Source organism: Emys orbicularis, chromosome 14 (assembly GCF_028017835.1).
Source record: "Emys orbicularis isolate rEmyOrb1 chromosome 14, rEmyOrb1.hap1, whole genome shotgun sequence".
NCBI classification, from domain to species: Eukaryota; Metazoa; Chordata; order Testudines; family Emydidae; genus Emys; species Emys orbicularis.
This window is the reverse complement of record NC_088696.1, coordinates 41,280,035-41,299,566: the sequence shown is the minus strand read 5'-3', so window position 1 is coordinate 41,299,566 and position 19,532 is coordinate 41,280,035. Positions and strand designations below refer to the sequence as shown.

Here is a 19,532-nt window from a genome sequence, read left to right as displayed (position 1 = left end):
AGGCTGACTGGGGTCGGGGGAAGGGAGACCTTCCCTCCCACAGTGTGCCAGCGATCACTTTGACCCCTGGCACGGAGATGACGGTGAATCTCCAGTACCTAGCAGGCTACTACTTGCTGACTGAAGCGCACAGATCCACATGCTGAGCACAGGCACACTAACTGATTTGCCCAAGTGCTGCTGTGCTGAGTCCACTTGCCCCCCGCATCAGATAGTGATCACTGGTGAGGAATTCATTTTGGATCCCTGGGTAAGGACTTCCTGAATGCTGTTGCTGTAATGGTTAGAATAACTTGCTTATCTGGTATGTTACAGCATTTGGAATGTGTGGGGGAGAGGGAATGGATGTACTCACCATTTAAAAATATACATCTCATGTACTCCCTCAGCGTAGCACCCCCAGGAAGGACTATACATAGGCTGAACTCGCTGCCATCATGAGCCATGCAGCGATCAACAGGCCTTTTGGGAGCAATTCTGTTCTTTCGGGTAGGGTTTTCCACAAGAAGCAGCAACACATGGAAGCATTTGGGGGGAGAGGGCAGGGGAGTTAAGTGATTTTCCTTTCCTAAAGCTTTACTCCAGGTACATTAACGTACCATTCCCTTCAGCACAATTCAGCTGGGGTTTTACCTGCTTGCAAGGTAAAATAGGACAGGGTAAGGTCAGACATCAGCTGCATTTTTGTGGTGGCTTCTATTCCTTTGTCCAGTATAACTCAGGCCGAGGGACAGAAAAGCCTTTGCACCAATTAAATATGCGGGTTCATGCACAGAACAGCCTTGTTCACCAACTTAAAAAACAAGGCGTCATATCACAAAAACTAGGATTTTTTAAGCCAAGAAGGAAGAGCTTGAAGGGGACTGTTTCATTCTCACTGGTCTTTATAATTATAATCAGTTCCATGAACGGAGAACAAGGTACTGACATGCGAGTTCAGAACAGAGACAGGAATGCCATGCCACTTCATGCAGCGTGTACAGTCACTCCATGGAACTCACTGCCACAGGATTGGCAGAATCAAACAACACATTTCTGGTGTAAAAACCCAAGGAGAAAAGACTCAAAGTTCATGCTTCAGGGACCAAGTTGATGGCTTGTGGGCTCAGAAAGGCACTCCGCATCTTAGAGCATGGCACAATAGGCCAAGTGACTTGTTGAGAGGGTTTCCCACCTTCCTCTACAACTGACTGACTGCTGCTTGCATGCTAAAGAGCGAGGGATTCATAAATACAAACTAGGCACCATATCCACTGTTTCAGACAGGTAAATGTGGGAATCCCTAACTACAATGTATTCCTGAGGAACCATTTCTGACTTCCCACTAGAACAAGAGCTGGCACATTTTCACACACTGCGCCTGGAACAGGTCTATCAATGGGAAAGGGCTGGAAAAACACGCCTGCTAGGGTTTCACAGGAGCAGAGCAGGTGAAGGATGAGCAGCAAGGATCCATAGAAAAATTAAGCCAACTCCCAGGGTTCAACTGCAAAAGGGACAGGGAAGTCATTTTACACCCTCCATCTGCTGTCAGAACTACTGTTTGCCTACTGTACTGGCACACCTGCTATGTCTTTAGAGCACCTATACCAGGGGTTCTCAAACGTTTTGTACTGGCGACCCCTTTCACACAGCAAGCCTCTGAATGAGACCCCCCCCAATAAATTAAAAGCACATTTTTTATATTTAACACTATTTAAATCCTAAATGTATAACCCTATTTTTTAAAATGAATTTACCTTCTCACCACTTTCAAATTAGTTATAAGCAGGGAAAAAATTTTTTTAAACAGTTACTGTTTAATACTGGGGGAGGGGCGCAAAGAAATGTTGTCAATATCACTTTTCAAAGTAGACTTAGCTCTCCATTGACACCCTTACTTCTGTGCCGCTGCTGGCAGCAGCGCCGCCTTCAAAGCTGGGCAGCCAGAGAGTGGTAGCTGCTGGCCAGACGCCCAGCTCTGGAGGCAGCACCGCCACCAGCAGCAGCGCAGAATTGCAGGTGGCAATGCCATACCTTCATAGAATACCAGGGTTGGAAGGGACCTCAGGAGGTCATTTAGTCCAACCCCCTGCTCAAAGCAGGACCAATCCCCAGACAGATTTTTACCCCAGTTCCCTAAATGGCCCCCTCAAGGATTGAACTCACAACCCTGGGTTTAGCAGGCCAATGCTCGAACCACTGAGCTATCCCTCCCCCCATTACTTCTGTGTAATGTTTGACCTTTGCACTAGGAGGGGGGTTTACAGGGGGCTAAGACAAATTTTGAGGTGGCTATAACCCCCGCAAGCACACATTCCCCCAGCACCACCCTGCCTGGGTGTCTGACTGTTACATTAAAAATTATTTTTTTTTTGCTGATATCAGTGTTCTGATTGGTCTGTAGTTTAGTGCAGCTCTTCAGCTTTTGAACAATCAAGCCCTCTAATGCTGTCTCAGTCCCACCCTTTTAGTCTCAAGACAACAAACCTGAGTGCACAATACCACAATCCCAAGGGTACGTCTATACTTACTTCCTGGTCCGGATGTAAGCGATCGATCTTCTGGGATCAATCCCGGAAGTGCTTGCCGTCGACGCCGGTACTCCAGCTCGGCGAGAGGAGTACGCGGCATCGACGGGGGAGCCTGCCTGCAGCGTCTGGACCCGCAGTAAGTTCGAACTAAGGTACTTCCAATTCAGCTACGTTATTAACGTAGCTGAATTTGCGTACCTTAGTTCGAAGTGGGGGGTTAGTGTGGACCAGGCCCAAGAGGCCAATTTCCTTAAAGTGGTGATGCTACAAACATATATTTTGTTTAGGAACAACAATTACTGCTTTATAAGTTTACAATACTTTTTGAAGTAAATACACTATATTGTGAGGGAAAGGTGTGTGTAATTTTCTAAAACACTAGATTAAACTACATATTTTATAGCAGATGCTCTGTTTTATGCATGTACTCGCGACCCCCATATAATACCTTTGCAACCCCCAGTTTGAGAACCCCTGATCTACACAGTCAGAGCCATGTCAATCTAGGGTTTGTTTACCAGTGCTTGGGATTGCCAAAAGGTTTAATTGGTGGTACACCTCTACCCCGATATAACGCTGTCCTCGGGAGCCAAAAAATCTTACCGTGTTATAGGTGAAACCGCGTTATATTGAACTTGCTTTGATCCGCCAGAGCACTGCTTTACCGCGTTATATCCGAATTCGTGTTCTATCAGGTCGCGTTATATCGGGGTATTTAGTTTTACATTAGTATTTCTCTTCCTGCGCTGCCTGATTTAGATTTTAAGCTCTTTGGTGCAAGGAGCGCTTTCCTGTGTCTGAAGAGCCCGGGACACGGTTGGGGCTGCACTGATGACTTGTGAAAGGGGCACTGCGATACCAAGAATACGGTACGGGACACGAGTAAATGCATCCGAGGAAGGAGGTCAAGATCTTCAGCAGGAGCCAGTTACCAAACATCACCCACGAACACCAACAGTGAAGCCCATCGCTACGTTCACAGAGCTGCAGGGGACTGCAGATGAAATGCTGTGAAAATCCTCTCTCGAAGGGAGTAGTAAGGACACTTGGCTAAAGACTGAGCATTGCATGTGGCAACCTGTTGTCTCCATGGCCCATATCATGGGGAATAGTTAATAACGGTACTACAATCTAGCAGAGAAAGGTCTAACATGATCCAATCGCTGGAAGTTGAAGCTAGGTAAATTGAGACTGGGAATAAGGCAGAAATTTTAAACGGTGAGAGTAATGAATCATTGGGACAATTTACCAAGGGCCGTGGTGGAGTCTCCATCACTGACAATTTTTAAAACAAGACTGGAGGTTTTTCTAAAGTATCTGCTCTAGGAACCATTGTGGAGAAGGTCTCTGGCCTGTGCTCTACAGGTCAGACTAGATGATCACAATGGTCTCTTCTGGCCTTGGAATCTGTGAATCTCATTTCCATATTAATGATGGGGATGATTCAAATCTCCTCCATTTTATGCAGCTTAGGTACAACCCTTTAGTTTCTGGCAAGCTGCCAACAGTCTCATTGGGCTTAGTTTGGTTGTGCTAGTTAGGGCTATAAGGGATGCTGACAGAGAAACAGGGTGAGTAAATAAACAAGGCAGCCTACAGAAGAATCCTACTGATGTTTACTTGTTAATGCAGCATCAGAGTGGCCGGGAAGACTGCAGTTCCTTACTGCATACATAGGGACCAAAGAACTGAATCATTTTTCTATGTAATCTTAAAGGTTTTTTTGTTTTTTTGTTTTTTTTAAAAGCCTATTAAGGTAGCCTGTAATTTCCAAATCTTCTCAATGGGGTAAAGTTACAGCAGGTAACCTTAAACAGCTCTTCCAGCTGGATTAAAGCCCATCTTATTCATTCATCATTCCAAGCACAGTCCAGCTGCAGAGGAGATGAAGTCCTTGTGCAGAAGAGTTAAACTAGCACTTCAAGCTTCAAAAAATTGTTTTGCACGATGCACCCCAACACTAAACGGTTCTAAAAGGATTTGTGTAACACAGCGTAGCTCACAGCTTGGCTTCAGTATTAACCGAGTGCAGAATTGGGCAGCTACTCTTCTCACCTCCTTCTGGTCATTACAGTACTCACTTTTTAAAAATGTTTCCCCAGAAAACAGACACACTGGTTGGTGTTTTAACAGGATACAGGAAGGAAGTACTAAAAGGGTTTAGCTTTACCATAGAGAAATTAGACATAGGAATAACAGGTTTCAAAATAAAAAATCAACATAACGTGTTGATGAGAAACAGTAACCAGTAATCAAACCATGTGATGAAAGTTTGTACCTTCCTCAAATAGACACAGGTACTCGGCACTGTGCATCCCAGCAATTGTGCTTGCAGGTTCGTGCACCATGAACTGTTCTACAACACACGTCCCCATTGATCTTTACGTTTCAACTGATTTTATGTAAGCTGGAAAGCTTGCGTCTTTCATCAACAAAAGTTTGTCCAATAAAAGATATTCCCTCATGTACCTCGTCTCCCTTAAGAGAATTTGACACAATCCAGTAAAGGGCAAGGAAACACCTACATCTCCGTTTGACCAATACAGATCTGTTACAGGCTGTTTTCAGTAGGCTGTGTTAAGATCCCACTCTGGAATAGGATCACTTATCCAACCTCAAGGAATCTCATGATCAGGATGCGAAAGTGGCAGTCAGTTTCCATGTGCAGATCCAGGTTCAAATCCTGATCCACTCCAAAATGGGGAAAAGTGTTATACAATTTCCAAGCATCTCTCATGTGTTAGTTATGATCCTGGATGCTAACCTAAGTGTTCTACTGTAGAACAGAAAAGGAGACAAAAATTAGATGAGTCAGCATAGCTGTCAAAACTTAGAGGTAAGAGCTGCGAACGCTCGGGCCAGCTCTAGGCAAACGTCTACCAAATGCCATGCAAGGTCTGCTTTAACAATCACCCAGAGATGACAGTGTGGCTCGAGGAACCCAAACTATTTCCAGGTTTGCCAACTGCATTGCACACCACACCCAGTCTTCAATGCAAGCCTCTCACTAGACTACGGAATAGAAAGGAGCATAAACTGTGGCAAATCAAGTATAATTAGACAGGCCAAAAAAGAATTTGAAGAGCAACTAGAGAAAGACACAAAAACTAACAGCAAATTTTTTTTGAAGTACATCAGAAGCAGGAAGAAGGGCAAACACTCAGCAGGGCCACTGGACGACCGAGGTGCTAAAGGAGCACTCAAGGAAGACAAGGCCGTTGCAGAGAAGCTAATGAATTCTTTTCATTGGTCTTCACTGCAGAGGATGTGAGGGAGATTCCCACACCTCAGCCATTCTTTCTTGGTGACAAATCTGAGGAACTGTCCCAGATTGAAGAGGTTTTGGAACAAACTGATAAATTAAACAGGAATAAATCACCAGGACCAGATGGTATTCACCCAAGAGTTCTGAAAAAACTCAAATATGAAATTGCAGAACTACTAACTGTGGTATGCACCAGGTGACTGGAGGGTAGATACTATGACACTAATTTTTAAAAAAGACTCCAGAGGCAATCCTGGCAATTACATGCTGGTAAGTCTAACTTCAGTACCAAGCAAATTGGTCGAAACTATAGTAAAAAACAGAACTACCAGACACATATATGAACACGATTTGTTGAGGAACAGTCAACACAGCTTTTGTAAAGGAAAATCATGCCTCACCAATATACACCTCGATATAACGTGACCCAATGTAACATGAATTCAGATATAACGCGGTAAAGCAGTGCTCGGGGGGGGGCGCTGCGCACTCCGGTGGATCAAAGCAAGTTCAATATAACACGGTTTCACCTATAACACGGTAAGATTTTTTGGCTCCTGAGGACAGCGTTATATCGAGGTAGAGGTGTATTAGAATTATTTGTGGAGGCCAACAAACATGTGGACAAGGGTGATCCAGTGGATATTATGTACTTGGACTTTCAGAAAGCCTTTGATAAGGTCCCTCACCCAAAGGCCCTTAAGTAAACCAAGCAGTCATGGGATCAGAGGGAAGGTCCTCTCATGGATCAGAAACTGGTTAAAAGACAGGAAACAAAGGGTAGAAATAAATGGCCATTTTTCAGAATGGAGAGGGAGAAATAGTGGTATCCCCCAAGGATCTGTACAGGGACCAGTCCTATTCAACATATTCATAAATGTTCTAGAAAAAGGGGTAAACAGTGAGGTGGCAAAGTTTGCAGATGATATAAAATTACTCAGGATAGTTAAGTCCAAAGCAGACTGCAAAGAGTTACAAAGGGAGCTCACAAAACTGGGTGACTGGGCAACAAAACGGCAGATGAAATTCAATGTTGATAAATGCAAAGTAATGCACATTGGAAAACGTAATCCCAACATACAAAATGATGGGATCTAAATTAGCTGTTATCACTCAAAGTCATCTTGGAGTCATTGTGGATAGCTCCCGGAAAACATCCACGCAATGTGAAGCAGCAGTCAAAAAAAGCAAACAGAATGTTGGGAACCATTAGGAAAGGGATAGACAATAAGACAGTAAATATCATCATGTATCAACCCAGAGTATACAGACACCTTGAACATTGTGTGCAGTTCTAGTCACCCCATCACCAAAAAGATATATTAGAAATAGTAAAGGTACAGAGAAGAGCAACAGAAATGATTATGGATATGGAACAGCTTCCATATGAGGAGAGATTAAAAAGACTGGGACTGTTCAGGTTGGAAGAGATGACTAAAGGGGGATATGATAGAGGTCTATAAAATCATGAATGGGGAGGAGAAAGTGAATAAGGAAGTGTTATTTATGCCTTCACATAACATACAAACTAGGGATTCATCCAATGAAATTAAAAGGCAACATGTTGAAAGCAAACAAAAGGAAGTACTTCTTCACACAACACACAGTCAACCTATGCAACTCATTGCCAGGGGATGTTGAAAGCCAAAATTGTAACTGGATTGAAAAAGAATTAGCTAAATTCATGGAGGATAGGTCCGTTAATGGCTATTAGCCAAGATGGTCAGGGATACAACCCCATGCTCTGGGTGTTCCCAAGTCTGACTGCCAGATGCTGGGACTGGATGACAGAAGATTTATCACTTGATAATTGCCCTGTTCTGTTCATTCCCTCTGAAGCACCTCGCAGTGGCCACTGACAGAAGACAGGACACCGGGCTCGATAGACCATTAAGGCCATTCTTATGTTCGGTTGTTCTGGAAAGTGCTCAGCTTGCTTCCAAACCATATATCCATCGGCTCAGATCCATTTCCCAAGTACTCCACCCTGCCCTCATTCAGCCAAAGCAAATTCAGGATGAAGCAGATGTCCTGCCCTGGAACCATGAGTGCCAAAGTGTTCCTCCACAGGGAAAGCAGACGTTGACATGGAATCCTGAAGGCAAAGTGCCTCTTGGCTTAATGCGGGAGGGACGCTCTGCAGAGATGCTCCCTGCTACCGCCAGTGAGAAAGTTCTGGCACTGGTGTGGCCGGCCTATCGTTGCCATGGCTAGAGAGCTGTCTTGTCAGAGCGCTTAGCGAAGAAGACTGGTCTTCTAAAGTAACACTAGGACAGCACAAGCAACATAGGAAGGGTCTGGACAAGCCAAACTTGGCAGCCATTGTCACCCACTAGAGGCCAAAAAGCCCATCTTGGAAAGAAGCAGCATCAGAGGCCTGAAGCCTTTGGCACTGAACCTGGCATTTCTCAGTGAGCCCTGTCAGTGTCTTTGCTGGGAAAGACCTGGTTGTGGACTAAACCTGGCACATTTCCTGATACTCAAGTCACTTGACTCAACATTCTTTTGAAAATTACTACCAGATATATTTGCTGTATGCAGGGCTGTTGTAAGCATGTTGGTCCTAGGACAGGGGTGGGCAAACTTTTTGGCCTGAGGACACATCTGGGTGAGGAAATTATATGCAGGGCCATGAATGTAGGGCTGGGGCAGGTGGTTGGGGTGTGGGAAGGGGCTCAGGGCAAGGGGTTGGGGTGCAGCAGGGGGCTCAAGGCAGGGGGTTAGGGGGCAGGAGGGACTCGGGGTGCAGACTCCAGCCCAGTGCGGCTTACCACGAGCAGCTCTGGGGTGGCAGCGGCGCACAGCGGGGCTAAGGCAGGCTCCCTGCCTGCCCTGGCCCCGCGCCGCTCCCGGAAGTGGCCAGCATACCTGGCAGTGGCTCCTGGGGGTGGGGTGGGGCAGGCGGTTTTGCCATGCACTGCCCTAACCTGTGGGTACCACCCCCGAAGCTCCCATTGCCACGGTTCCTGGCCAATGGGAGCTGCGGGGGGCGGTGCCTGCAGGCAAGGGCAGCGCACGGAGCCCTCTGCCCCCGCTGCCCCAAGGGCCACAGGAACGTGGTGCCGGCCACTTCCAGGAGTGGCGTGGGGCCAGGGCAGGCAGGGAGCCTGCCTTAGCCCCACTGCGCCATGGGGCTGGCAGTCCTACATGCCGGATTGAAAGCCCTGACAGGCCAGATCCGGCCCACAGGCTGTAGTTTGCCCTCCCCTGTCCTAGAATACTAGAAACACAAGGTGGGTGAGGTAATTAATATCTTTTATCGGACCAACTGTTGGTGAGAGAGACAAGCTTTCGAGCTGTGTAAGCTTGAAAGCTTGTTTCTCTCGCCAACAGAAGTTAGTCCAATAAAAAAATATTACCTCACCCACCTTGTCTCTCAGATACATTTCTTATCAGCCCTGAAAAGGTTAAACAACAAACTGAGCTCTAATGCATTGCTATTCAATGAGTATAGCATAGATCACATGAGCTCACTCTAATAATGTCCACAGATCTCTCCTGAAAGGCTGATCTGCACATGACTTCATAAACAGGTTCACGGGCTCAAACCCAGCAGTTAAATGCTAACCGAAGGTCTTGAACATTCACTACATCCTCGAACATCCTCACTGCACGTATCACCCTCAGAAAAAGGACCCACAGTCATTCAGCAAGCAGATTCCAGAATTAACGTAACAGTACAAATATTACCTCACCTCACCCACCTTGTCTCTCGAATATCCTGGGACTGACACAGCTATAACAACACTGCATATAAACAGTACAAAGACATTCAAACAGCAGACGGCCACATTTTGTGCCTAAAGCTCATCAGACAGTTTCCATGCAGTCTGTGGGTTCTAGTTCCATTTGCAATCAGTTAACTCTCAACCCCAGAAAGAAAAAGCTGTTCTGTACTAGGTAAATGACCTTCAAGACTGGGTTCTACCTCCCTCCCCACAGCCAGCCAGTGCATCTCATCTGAGGAAAGTATTTAAATAGGTCATTAGTCTGGGTAATGGGCTAGGGATAACAAAAGTTTTAGAGCGACTTACTGATGTCATCTTAATCAAGTTACTAAACATTCATAAACTCAGTTTATACATCCATAAAACAGATAATTACTACTTACTTCACAGGGCAGTTGTGACGCTTAGTGTTTGTGTAGTTATTTTGTATCCTCAGATGAAAGGCTATGTAAGTGCAAAATATCACTAGTTACGATTTAAACACCCTGAAAAGTATCTTCACTGAGAACAATTATCTAAAAAGCTAACAAGACATTTGCATATTTGATAAGATCCTAATAGAACAACTTTTTCAATAAAAGCTTTTTTTAAAGTTTTCAGTTTGGATGAAAGTTTCCCATGTAGCTGGAAACTGATTTGAAGTATAATGACATAGCAGCCAGAAGGATAAAATAAAATTTAAAGAGATACAGAGAAATCTGTTCAGAAACCAGTACAGTATTCCCTAGACATACTCTAAAGAATGAAATTTCACGGTGCCCACTGTTAAAGGAATGAAAGCAGGTTGTACGTATTCTCTCACTTATATGAAAGTGTGCTTTTCAGCAGAACTTACAGGGTTTTAAAAAAACTAAATAAGTGTCATAGGTTAAGAAACTACAGAAGGAAATGAAAAACTAAGGCCTTGTCTGTACAAAAGGCTGTACTGCTTTAAGTATAATTAAAGAGGTACATCCCTCAGTGTGGACACAGTTATACAGTTATAAAGGTGTTTATACGCAGTACAGCTATTCCTGTATGGGAAGGGGGAATAAACTATACCAGTATAAAGCGCCTTTATACCAGCATAACTGCAGTCACACAGGGGACTTGTACCAGAATCAACTCTTTTGGTTAAAAAAAAGATCATCCCTAACTGAATTAGCTATACTAGTTCAAAATCTGTATAGCTCAAACCTAAAGCCTAGTCTACATGCAAATGTTGCACCACTTAAATTTAAATTCGATTTTAAAACTGATTTAATTAGAACAGTGCAACCCATGTAGACAGCACTCTTATTTTGGTTTGAGGGGCTTATTTTGTTTTGTCTGGCCAGCAAGGAAAGCTGGTTGTGGTATTTAGATGTGATTTCCGGTCACAGCTTGCCCTGATAGATGGCTGTCAGGTGAAGAGAAAATTGACCAATTTTTAATAAGCAAGTTTAAGGGAAAGAATCTGGTTGCAGTGCAACTACCCCAGCAAAAGAAAGAAATTCTACTGCCTCAGCCTATTCCAGACTTACCATTACTGAGGTATATGGAATACTGTCTGAATATTGACTGGAGGATATGGCTTTTAAACACTTCATTAGGAGAAGCAGGAGTCTCCTAGAAATTCATGGAAGTACTTACATTATGCTACAATACACATTTCTGAGCTCTTAACAAGGTGGTCAGTCAGTGTGAAGCTCAGTTAACCTGAGAACAGATAACTCTCACTATAATCACTGGAATGTAGTGGTTCAAAAGACAACGTCATCATTGACATCCTCTAACAGGGAGGAGTCACATACACTGAAAGCCCTGATGGGTGAATGGACAAGCTGAATTAATATTGTGCCAAGAAGTTGTGGAGAACTATAATGATTTGCATTCATCGTTTCAGTTTAATATGGCAAGTTGATGTGGATAGTTTCTTTTGCAGTTCCAGCTGTTTATTCCCTTTTCCTTCAAAATTACATTTCTCCTACAACCAACTGGGCAGACCAGTTGAACTGAGATGCATGGAAAGGAGCATGCTACACAATTAAAACAGATAAAGACCAAGAACTAATTAAAAATTTCCAGAAAATTAACTCTACAAATTACATGCATGGGGCTTTGAAGACACCAGCTATACAAATGAATCCTCTTGCAAAGACAGCCTACACAAATACACAGCAGGGAACCCTCAGCAAAGTCCACTGTGTGCGTCTGAGCTCTTTGTCATAGGGATTAGTGCAGACTGCTGCCAACTGGTCCTTTACTGGTGAACAACTTACCTACAAAGAACTACATTTCAAATGTTAAGAGTCCACCTTAAACCTGAACAGGCAGGTCCACTCAAAGGCTTCAGATTGGCTGTTAAGAGGTGAAACCAGGCAATTCTAACTTAAAATTAGACCTGCCTGGCAGTGGGAATTGCTGCAAATATGGGGTGCCTCTTCTTCCCCACGTGTCTCCCCCAACCCAGATCCACCCAGTGGAGGAATGTGCTGTCTACAAACTACTGTCTGGAGTTCCTCTCCTCCAGTTCCATCCTAGACCCTCTCCAATCCAGCATCCACCCCTGGCACTCCACTGAAACAGCTCTCAAAGTCTAATGGCCTCTTCCTAGCCAAAGCTCAGAACCACTACTCCATCCTCATTCTCAGCCACCTTTGACACCATTGACCATGCTCTTGTTTTGAAATTTTGTCCTCTCTCAGCGTCCATGACTGTCTTCTTCTGGGGTATATGTCTACAAAGCAGCTGGGAACGTGCTTCCCAACGTGGGCAAACAGACACGTGCATGCTCTGGTCAAGCTAGCATGCTAAAAATAGCCATGAGGCCGCCGTGGCCCAAGCTAGCCACCCGAGTACATACCCACCCAAAAAAACCCTGGGTACATATACAGATGGCTAGCCTGGGCTGCTGGAGCCATGCTGCTATTTTTAGCACAGTAGCTCGAGCAGAGCAAGTGCATCTCCCTACCCACGCTGGGAAGCACACTCTCAACTGCTATGTAGCCATATCCCTGATCCTTCAACCTCTCTAACTGCTCCTTCAGCGTATCTTTCAGAGATCCTCCTCATCCCATCCAATTTTCTATGGGGGTTCCACAGGGCTCTGTCCTTGGTCCCCTTCTCTTCTCCCTCTACACCTTATCCCCGGGTGATCTCATCCACAAACACAAATTCAACCACCCTCTCTATGCATACAGGGCCACCCAGAGGATTCAGGGGGCCTGGGGCAAAGCGGGGAAGCTGCGGCGCTTGTACTCACCCGGCGGCGGTCCGGGTCTTCGGCAGCGGGGGGCCCTTCAGTCGCTCCGCGTCTTTGGCAGCACTGAAGGACCCACAGCCAAAATGCTGCCGAAGACCCGGAGCGACTGAAGGGCCCCCCGCCACCGAAGACCCGGACCGCCGCCGGGCGAGGGCTCGCGGGGCCCCTGCAGGGCCCGGGGCAAATTGCCCCACTTGCCCCCCCCCAGGCAGCCCTGTATGCATAGGAGTCATAGCTCTACTTCTACTCCAGATCCATCTGCTGTCCAAGCTAAAATCTTGGCCTCTCTCTCTCTGACATCTCCTTATGGAATTCTAGGCAGCAGCTCAAGCTCAACATGGCCAAACAGAGCTCCTACTCTTCCCACTGCATCTTTCCTCCATCACTGCAGACATCGCCACCATCCTGCCAGTCACTAAGGACCATAACCTGGGTGTCATCTTTGACTCAGATCTCTCTCTAGGTCCTCTTGCAGGTTCTTTCTGTGTGTCATTTCTAAGAGATGGCTTTTCCTCTTCAGCCACAGAGCTAAAACCCTCATCCAGGCTCTCATCTCACATCCTAATTACCACAACATCCCTTTCTCTGGTGTTGACAAATGCAATATTGTCCTCACTCACCTCCATTCACAATGCTGCAGCAAAGATCATTTTCCTACCCCGTCGCTTTAACCATGTCATCCTTCCACTGGCTCCCCCTTCTCTAGCACAAATAAACAAACTAATTGTCTTCGCTTACAAGGCCCTTCATGGCCTATCCCCAGTCTACCTACCAATAGCATGGTGACCTGGGAGCTTTAAGAGCAACCCTTCTACCACAACGCTGTCCTAAATTGCAACTAATGAACTGGTTTAGAGCCTGTGTACTGCATGTAAGCTTGACCTAAATTTTTCAGCATGGCACCTGGATCCTGCAGCACGCCCATGCAGCAAATTAGAAATTCTGCAGCAGTTGCAGAAGTTAAAAAAAAGTTTGTATTCAATTAAACATGAAAGTGAATTCCAGCAGCATGGTTATCCTTGGATTATTAAGATATTACATTTTAATTTTACAAGGCTACATCATTTTTAATTGTAAGTGCACTGCAGAATTTTGTACTGAATATACAACTGCCTTGTAGAAATTAAAAAGGAGAACCTGGAGGTTTTGGCATTAGGGTAAGGGGGTGCTTGGGCCTTTTTGCACCTGGGAAGTCATGGGAAGCAGTTTCAGATTGTGGGATAAACACATTAGTTTGATGATTCTGCTGAAGATATCAGAAGTGAAAGAGTTAATTGTTGACTTTTCAATTATCATTAGGGTTCAGCATTAATCCTCTGAGAGAATGGGCTAGTTCACAACACAGAGCTTTGTTTCAGCAAGATGTTACTGCATCACTTTGCACTTGGTTCATGTTTGTTAGGTTCTCTTTGCAACCAAACAGGTGAGAAAAATAATTCATTGAAAGCCTGAAACAGTTCTGAGAAAGGGGTGGGAATCTACGGGAAATTCCAGAACCCCAGACTACATAGGGTCCCACATATAATCCAAAAAGGAACCATTACAATGCGTCAAACACCAGGCCCTTCCAATACACAGGTATGATTTGATAGTTCTGGGAGACGGATTGCTACTAGAGAAACCCAGTAGCTGCTTCTTTTTGGCAATGTGTGACTCTGAACTTTTGCTCATCGTAATGACCATGTGGCGTAGGAAGGGTTCAGACCTCTGTAGCCCCTCAATGCCACTCTTTGCTTAGCTGAAAGGAGTCACTGGAAGGCACGCGTACGCACACACACTCCAAGGCCCAGCTGACTCTGCCAGTGCTGGCACATACAGATCACAGCAACGCTGGTCTGCAGGGCAAGCCTCAGTAGCTGCTTTTCTAACTTAACTTGTATGGCTGTAAAACATAGAAACGGTATGTTCTAGTGGCCTGTGATACTTCTAAGATAAACATGATACTCAGAGCAAATATTAAGCTTGAGATTAGACACAAATGTTCTCTTGCTTTTGACTTCACTCTTAACCCTTACAATGCTGGAGAAAGTCAAGTTTTCCCCTCAGTCCCAACTGCTGATTCTTCCTTCTCCCCAACACCTTGCACAATGCTCCATTCAGATTCTCCCCAGCTCTATTCTGCCACCAGCCTATACCTTTCACAAATTAGCAGCCTTTGGCTGCATATAGATTTCCCATCCCAAGGCCTCAGATGTGCACCCCATCCATCCAGAGGGTTTGGTTGAGAGATGATTGACCACTATGCTACAGATCAGTATGACCTTGTGACAGCAGGAAGAGGAGTCAAGGGTCAGGACACATTCCAGCCCAGAGTCCTTACATGTCCCACCCCCTGCTGCAGGAGATTTTCACAGATTTCTCACAGTAGCTCTCCTAGAAGATGGGAAAAGTCCTTCATAAGCAGTCAATTCACAGGCATTATCCACCTGGGAATGAGACAGTTTGTTAAGGTTTATTTTACCAGCACTGATCATTCTGACTTCTCTTGTATGCTTTGGATACACTTGTTTCAGTTTGTGCATTCCAATTACTGCAACAGACTTTCCCCCCTAGACTTTGAACACATTAAGATTTCCTTCCCTTGAAAGGCTTTTTGGCTGTTATGCTGGGACTTAATTTTATACTGCTTTATTTCCCACTTCCTTTTCTGGGAGAAAATTGGCTATTTCTAACCTCCGATAAAGATCCTACCAAACTAAAAAAAATACCACAAACAAGTAACAAAAAAGAAGCCGGCCTCATAGACAGTAAGTGTCCAGGCAAATGCAGCTGCCCACAGTTCAGATCATTGAAAATTGCACTTTCCAGAGATTTGTCAGAGTTTTGCCCCTGTTCTCATTATGGGATACACGTACCCCTGGGGGTACAGAGAGATCTTCCAGGGGGTACATCAAATCTTCTAGATATTTGCCTCATTTTAGAACAGGCTACATAAAAAGCAAAGTCAGTACAAACTAAAATTTCATACAATGACTTGTTTATACTGCTCTATATACGATACACTGAAATGTAAGTGCAATATTTATATTCCAAATTGATTTATTTTATAATTATATGGTAAAAATGAGAAAGTCAGCAATCATTCAGTACTAGTAGCTGTGACACTTGCATTTTCAGGTCTGATTTTGTGAGCAAGTAGTTTTTAAGTGAGGTGAAACTTGGGGGTACGCAAGACAAATCAGACTCCTGAAAGGGGTACAGTCGTCGGGAAAGGTTGAGAGCCACTGCCCGCCTGAACTATTCAGATAATCTGGAATTTACCTGCATCTCTTGCCTCTCCTTTTCTATGTGTGCTTCAACACTATAGATCGCCATATCAACCAATTGGTTATCCTAATCCATTTGTCCCACTAATGAAAACAAACATTTAAAAAAAAAAATCCTTCTCCCTCCACCTCTGATCACCTATTCTCTTCCCTTCTATTCTTCCACTTCCCTTCTCCCCGACCCATTTTTTCTGCTAAACACAGAAACATTCTAATGTCAACAATCAGCTGAAAGAACCGGGTCACCAGGACCCAAGGTCTAAAAGTGAATGCCCTCCTGTTTATTAAGAATCATTTACAATATTGTGTTACTTTGACATCTTCTAAAGAAAGAAAACTCACTAACTCAAAGATCTTACATTAAAAAGTAATACTGAAGAGTAACCAGGCGATATAATAACAGGCAGCAGCTCAGTAGCAAAGGCGTGTGCGCGCGTGCGAAATACACAAGCTTTCTGTGAAGTAGTCTTACAACAGCAGAAAAGAGTTCAAACTTGATGTGCACATTCAGTGCCAACTCATTTTAAGGCAGGTATCCCACATACAGCCAGGAGTTCCACACCAATGAGTAGGAGCTTTACAGTCATGGACTGGGAAGACCAGCCCTAAAAAATGCAAACACATCCATGGCTCACATGTACCATTCTCCAAACAGCATCCTTGCTTCCAACCTCTTGAAGAGGAAACAGACCATGTTTTTCTGAGAATCATATGATTTTACTGCAAAGATTAATACACTGCGTACAAACAATTCTTAACATGACTCACCGGGAAGTCTGTTCATGTTGACTCCTTGGGCTGAGAGTCCTATTCCCATGTACCTTCAAACAAACAAAATTCTGTTAGTTAAACACAGAATGGTCAAGTCACATGAGCGTCTCCCCTCCAGAAATACAGGAAACCATTTTAAATTAGACCGCAGTGTTTCACTGGAGACTTCCCTTAGCATTTTGATTAGTTTCTGGAATCAAAGAGAAAATGCCTTAATCAGCCATGGGAACTGATGCCTCTCTGCTCTCCAGCTGCAGCTACATTCCTGCAGCTCCTAATTGGTATGAAAACTAGAACCTCACAGTAATCACAGCTGCAAGCCTCTTGGTTTTCATGCATCAAGATAAAGTGACGACTTACAAGCAGCTGACAAAAGGGGGAGGGATAGTTCAGTGGTTTGAGCACTGGCCTGCTAAACCCAGGGTTCTGAGTTCAATCCTTGAGGGGGCCATTTAGGGATCTGGGGCAAAAATCGATCTGGGGATTGGTCCTGCTTTGAGCAGGGGGTTGGACTAGATGACCTCCTGAGGTCCCTTCCAACCCTGATATTCTATTCTAACAGAGTGAACAAGGTTTAAGCATCAGATCATTCTAAGCAACTCAACACACTGGCTACTGATCTTTACCCAATGTAAATCCACATCACAGTCAAAAGGGATTCCTACAAGGGGCTCCACTTCTGGAGCTGCCTGCTCCAATCCCCCCACAATGGGAAGCAGAGCTAACAGTGTCCTCCTAAAGTCTTAGGTCTGGTCTATATTAGAAAAGTTGCACTACTGTATCTAGTTATACCAGTGCAAACTACTAATGTAGACTCACTCAAATCAGTTTAAACCTTGTTTGCTTTGGAAACTTACCAAGTTAAGCTAAACTGATTTAAAGGAAGTTTTACTCAGTTCAAATGAGTGTACCTTGAAGGTATGCACCAATTCAATTAGAGCCATTTTAAATCTGTTTGATTGCACTAGTACAAGTTTCCTAATATAGACATGACCTCAGCTATTCTCCTACCCCATGTAGGTTGGAGGGACCAAATATCACTTGAGAGCAGTGTAATCACACATACATAAGGCTGGTAACTGAGTACTTATCACTTAAGTCTTTCCACCTTTATCTAGCATGCACCACTTAATAGACTGCCTTGAAGAAGAGTAGTTACAGAACTTCACTACAGAACTGGAATTTGAAGAGGAAGGGAGAAAAACTGCTAAATCTAAATCAGGATCTCAGAGTACAAGTGTAATTAATCAGTTGTAGCTAAGACAACGAAACATCCAACTCCAAATCTCTCTCACAATTTAGATTTTATGCTAAGTTCATGGAGGACAGGTCCATCATTGGCTATTAGCCAAGATGGTCAGGGATGCAAGCCCATGCTCTGGGTGCCGCTAAGCCTCAAACTGCCAGATGCTGGGACTGGACGACAGGGGATGGATCACTTGATAATTGCCCTGTTCTGTTCATTCCCTCTGACGCATCTGGCATTGGCCACTGTTGGAAGACAGGATACTAGGGTGGATGGACCATTGGGCTGACCCAGTATGGCCGTTCTTATGTTCTTATGAGCTGAAACAGTGGCACTGCGTAAAGCCCGTGAGTGCATTGAAGACACTCAGATGTCTATTACTGTATTGGTGCTATCACAGTGGCTAGCTAAGACTGCAGCAGAGCTATCTGACTTTAACCTGGAAAAGACTGAGGTGGGAACTCCCTCATGCACCTTAAGTTTTATCGGAGGGATTTCTAAACTGCAATTATTTTGTTCGTTCATCCCTCGCCATAAGCTGAATGTGGAAGCGCAATGCCTGGGCAATGACTCTCCTTTGGAAAATATATGGGACTCCTCTCAATTTGAACATCCCTTTGTTGTTTGACATCTAGAGCTAGGTTTCAGAGTAGCAGCCGTGTTAGTCTGTATCCGCAAAAAGAACAGGAGTACTTAATTGGCCTCTCAGAGTTGGTAAGACAACTCCCACCTGTTCATGCTCTCTGTATGTGTGTGTATATATATCTCCTCAATATATGTTCCATTCTATGCATCCGAAGAAGTGGGCTGTAGCCCACGAAAGCTTATGCTCTAATAAATTTGTTAGTCTCTAAGGTGCCACAAGTACTCCTTATCTAGAGCTAGGTGACAGCCGCAATAGGCTCCTTGAGACTACCTGTGAAAAGCCCTTAATTGGAGCTATGGCTGCATTCTGCAATACTGAGGTGGAAAAGATTCATTAAGCAATCTTTCTAGTCTGTCCCCCTGCAACTGCAGAGTTGTTCCCTACAGTCTAGCGTGGTAGCTCAGGAGGTCATTGGTCATTTTAACTTACTGAGTTTAATGACTGTACAGCCTCTAGAGTCCTGGATAGGCACATAAACATGACACAACACTTTCTAGTCTTTTATCACACGGCAGCATGGCCACTGGAAGGCTGTCTGCAACCACTGGAAAAGCCTGCACGCCAAAAACTGCACTGGCTGCATATTACGCTACAACTGTGCTTCAAGAGGTTACTTTTAGTGAGGCCTCAGTCTAGGCCTAGCATACCTAAAGGACCATCCACTACCCTCCTTCCCACTAGAGCAGTGTTTCCCAAACTGGGGTCGCCGCTTGTGTAGGGAAAGCCCCTGGCGGCCAGGCCGGTTTGTTTACCTGCCTCGTCTGCAGGTTCGGCTGCTCGTGGCTCCCTCTGGCCGCAGTTCGCTGCTCCAGGCCAATGGGAGCTGCTGGAAGTGGCGGCCAGTACGTCCCTCGGACCACGCCGCTTCCAGCAG

The 19,532-nt window shown here is 44.8% G+C and overlaps 1 protein-coding gene across 2 annotated transcripts in view; it reads right to left on the bottom strand.

The window, feature by feature from the left end:
• The window catches only part of RANBP10 (RAN binding protein 10), a 146,879-nt gene that overhangs the window by 101,459 nt on the left and 25,888 nt on the right, over positions 1 to 19,532 (bottom strand). For both annotated transcript variants that reach the window (XM_065416330.1, XM_065416331.1), the window contains one exon: positions 16,764 to 16,816. In XM_065416330.1, the coding sequence (XP_065272402.1) occupies positions 16,764 to 16,816 (53 nt within the window). The remainder of the gene's footprint in view (positions 1 to 16,763; positions 16,817 to 19,532) is intronic.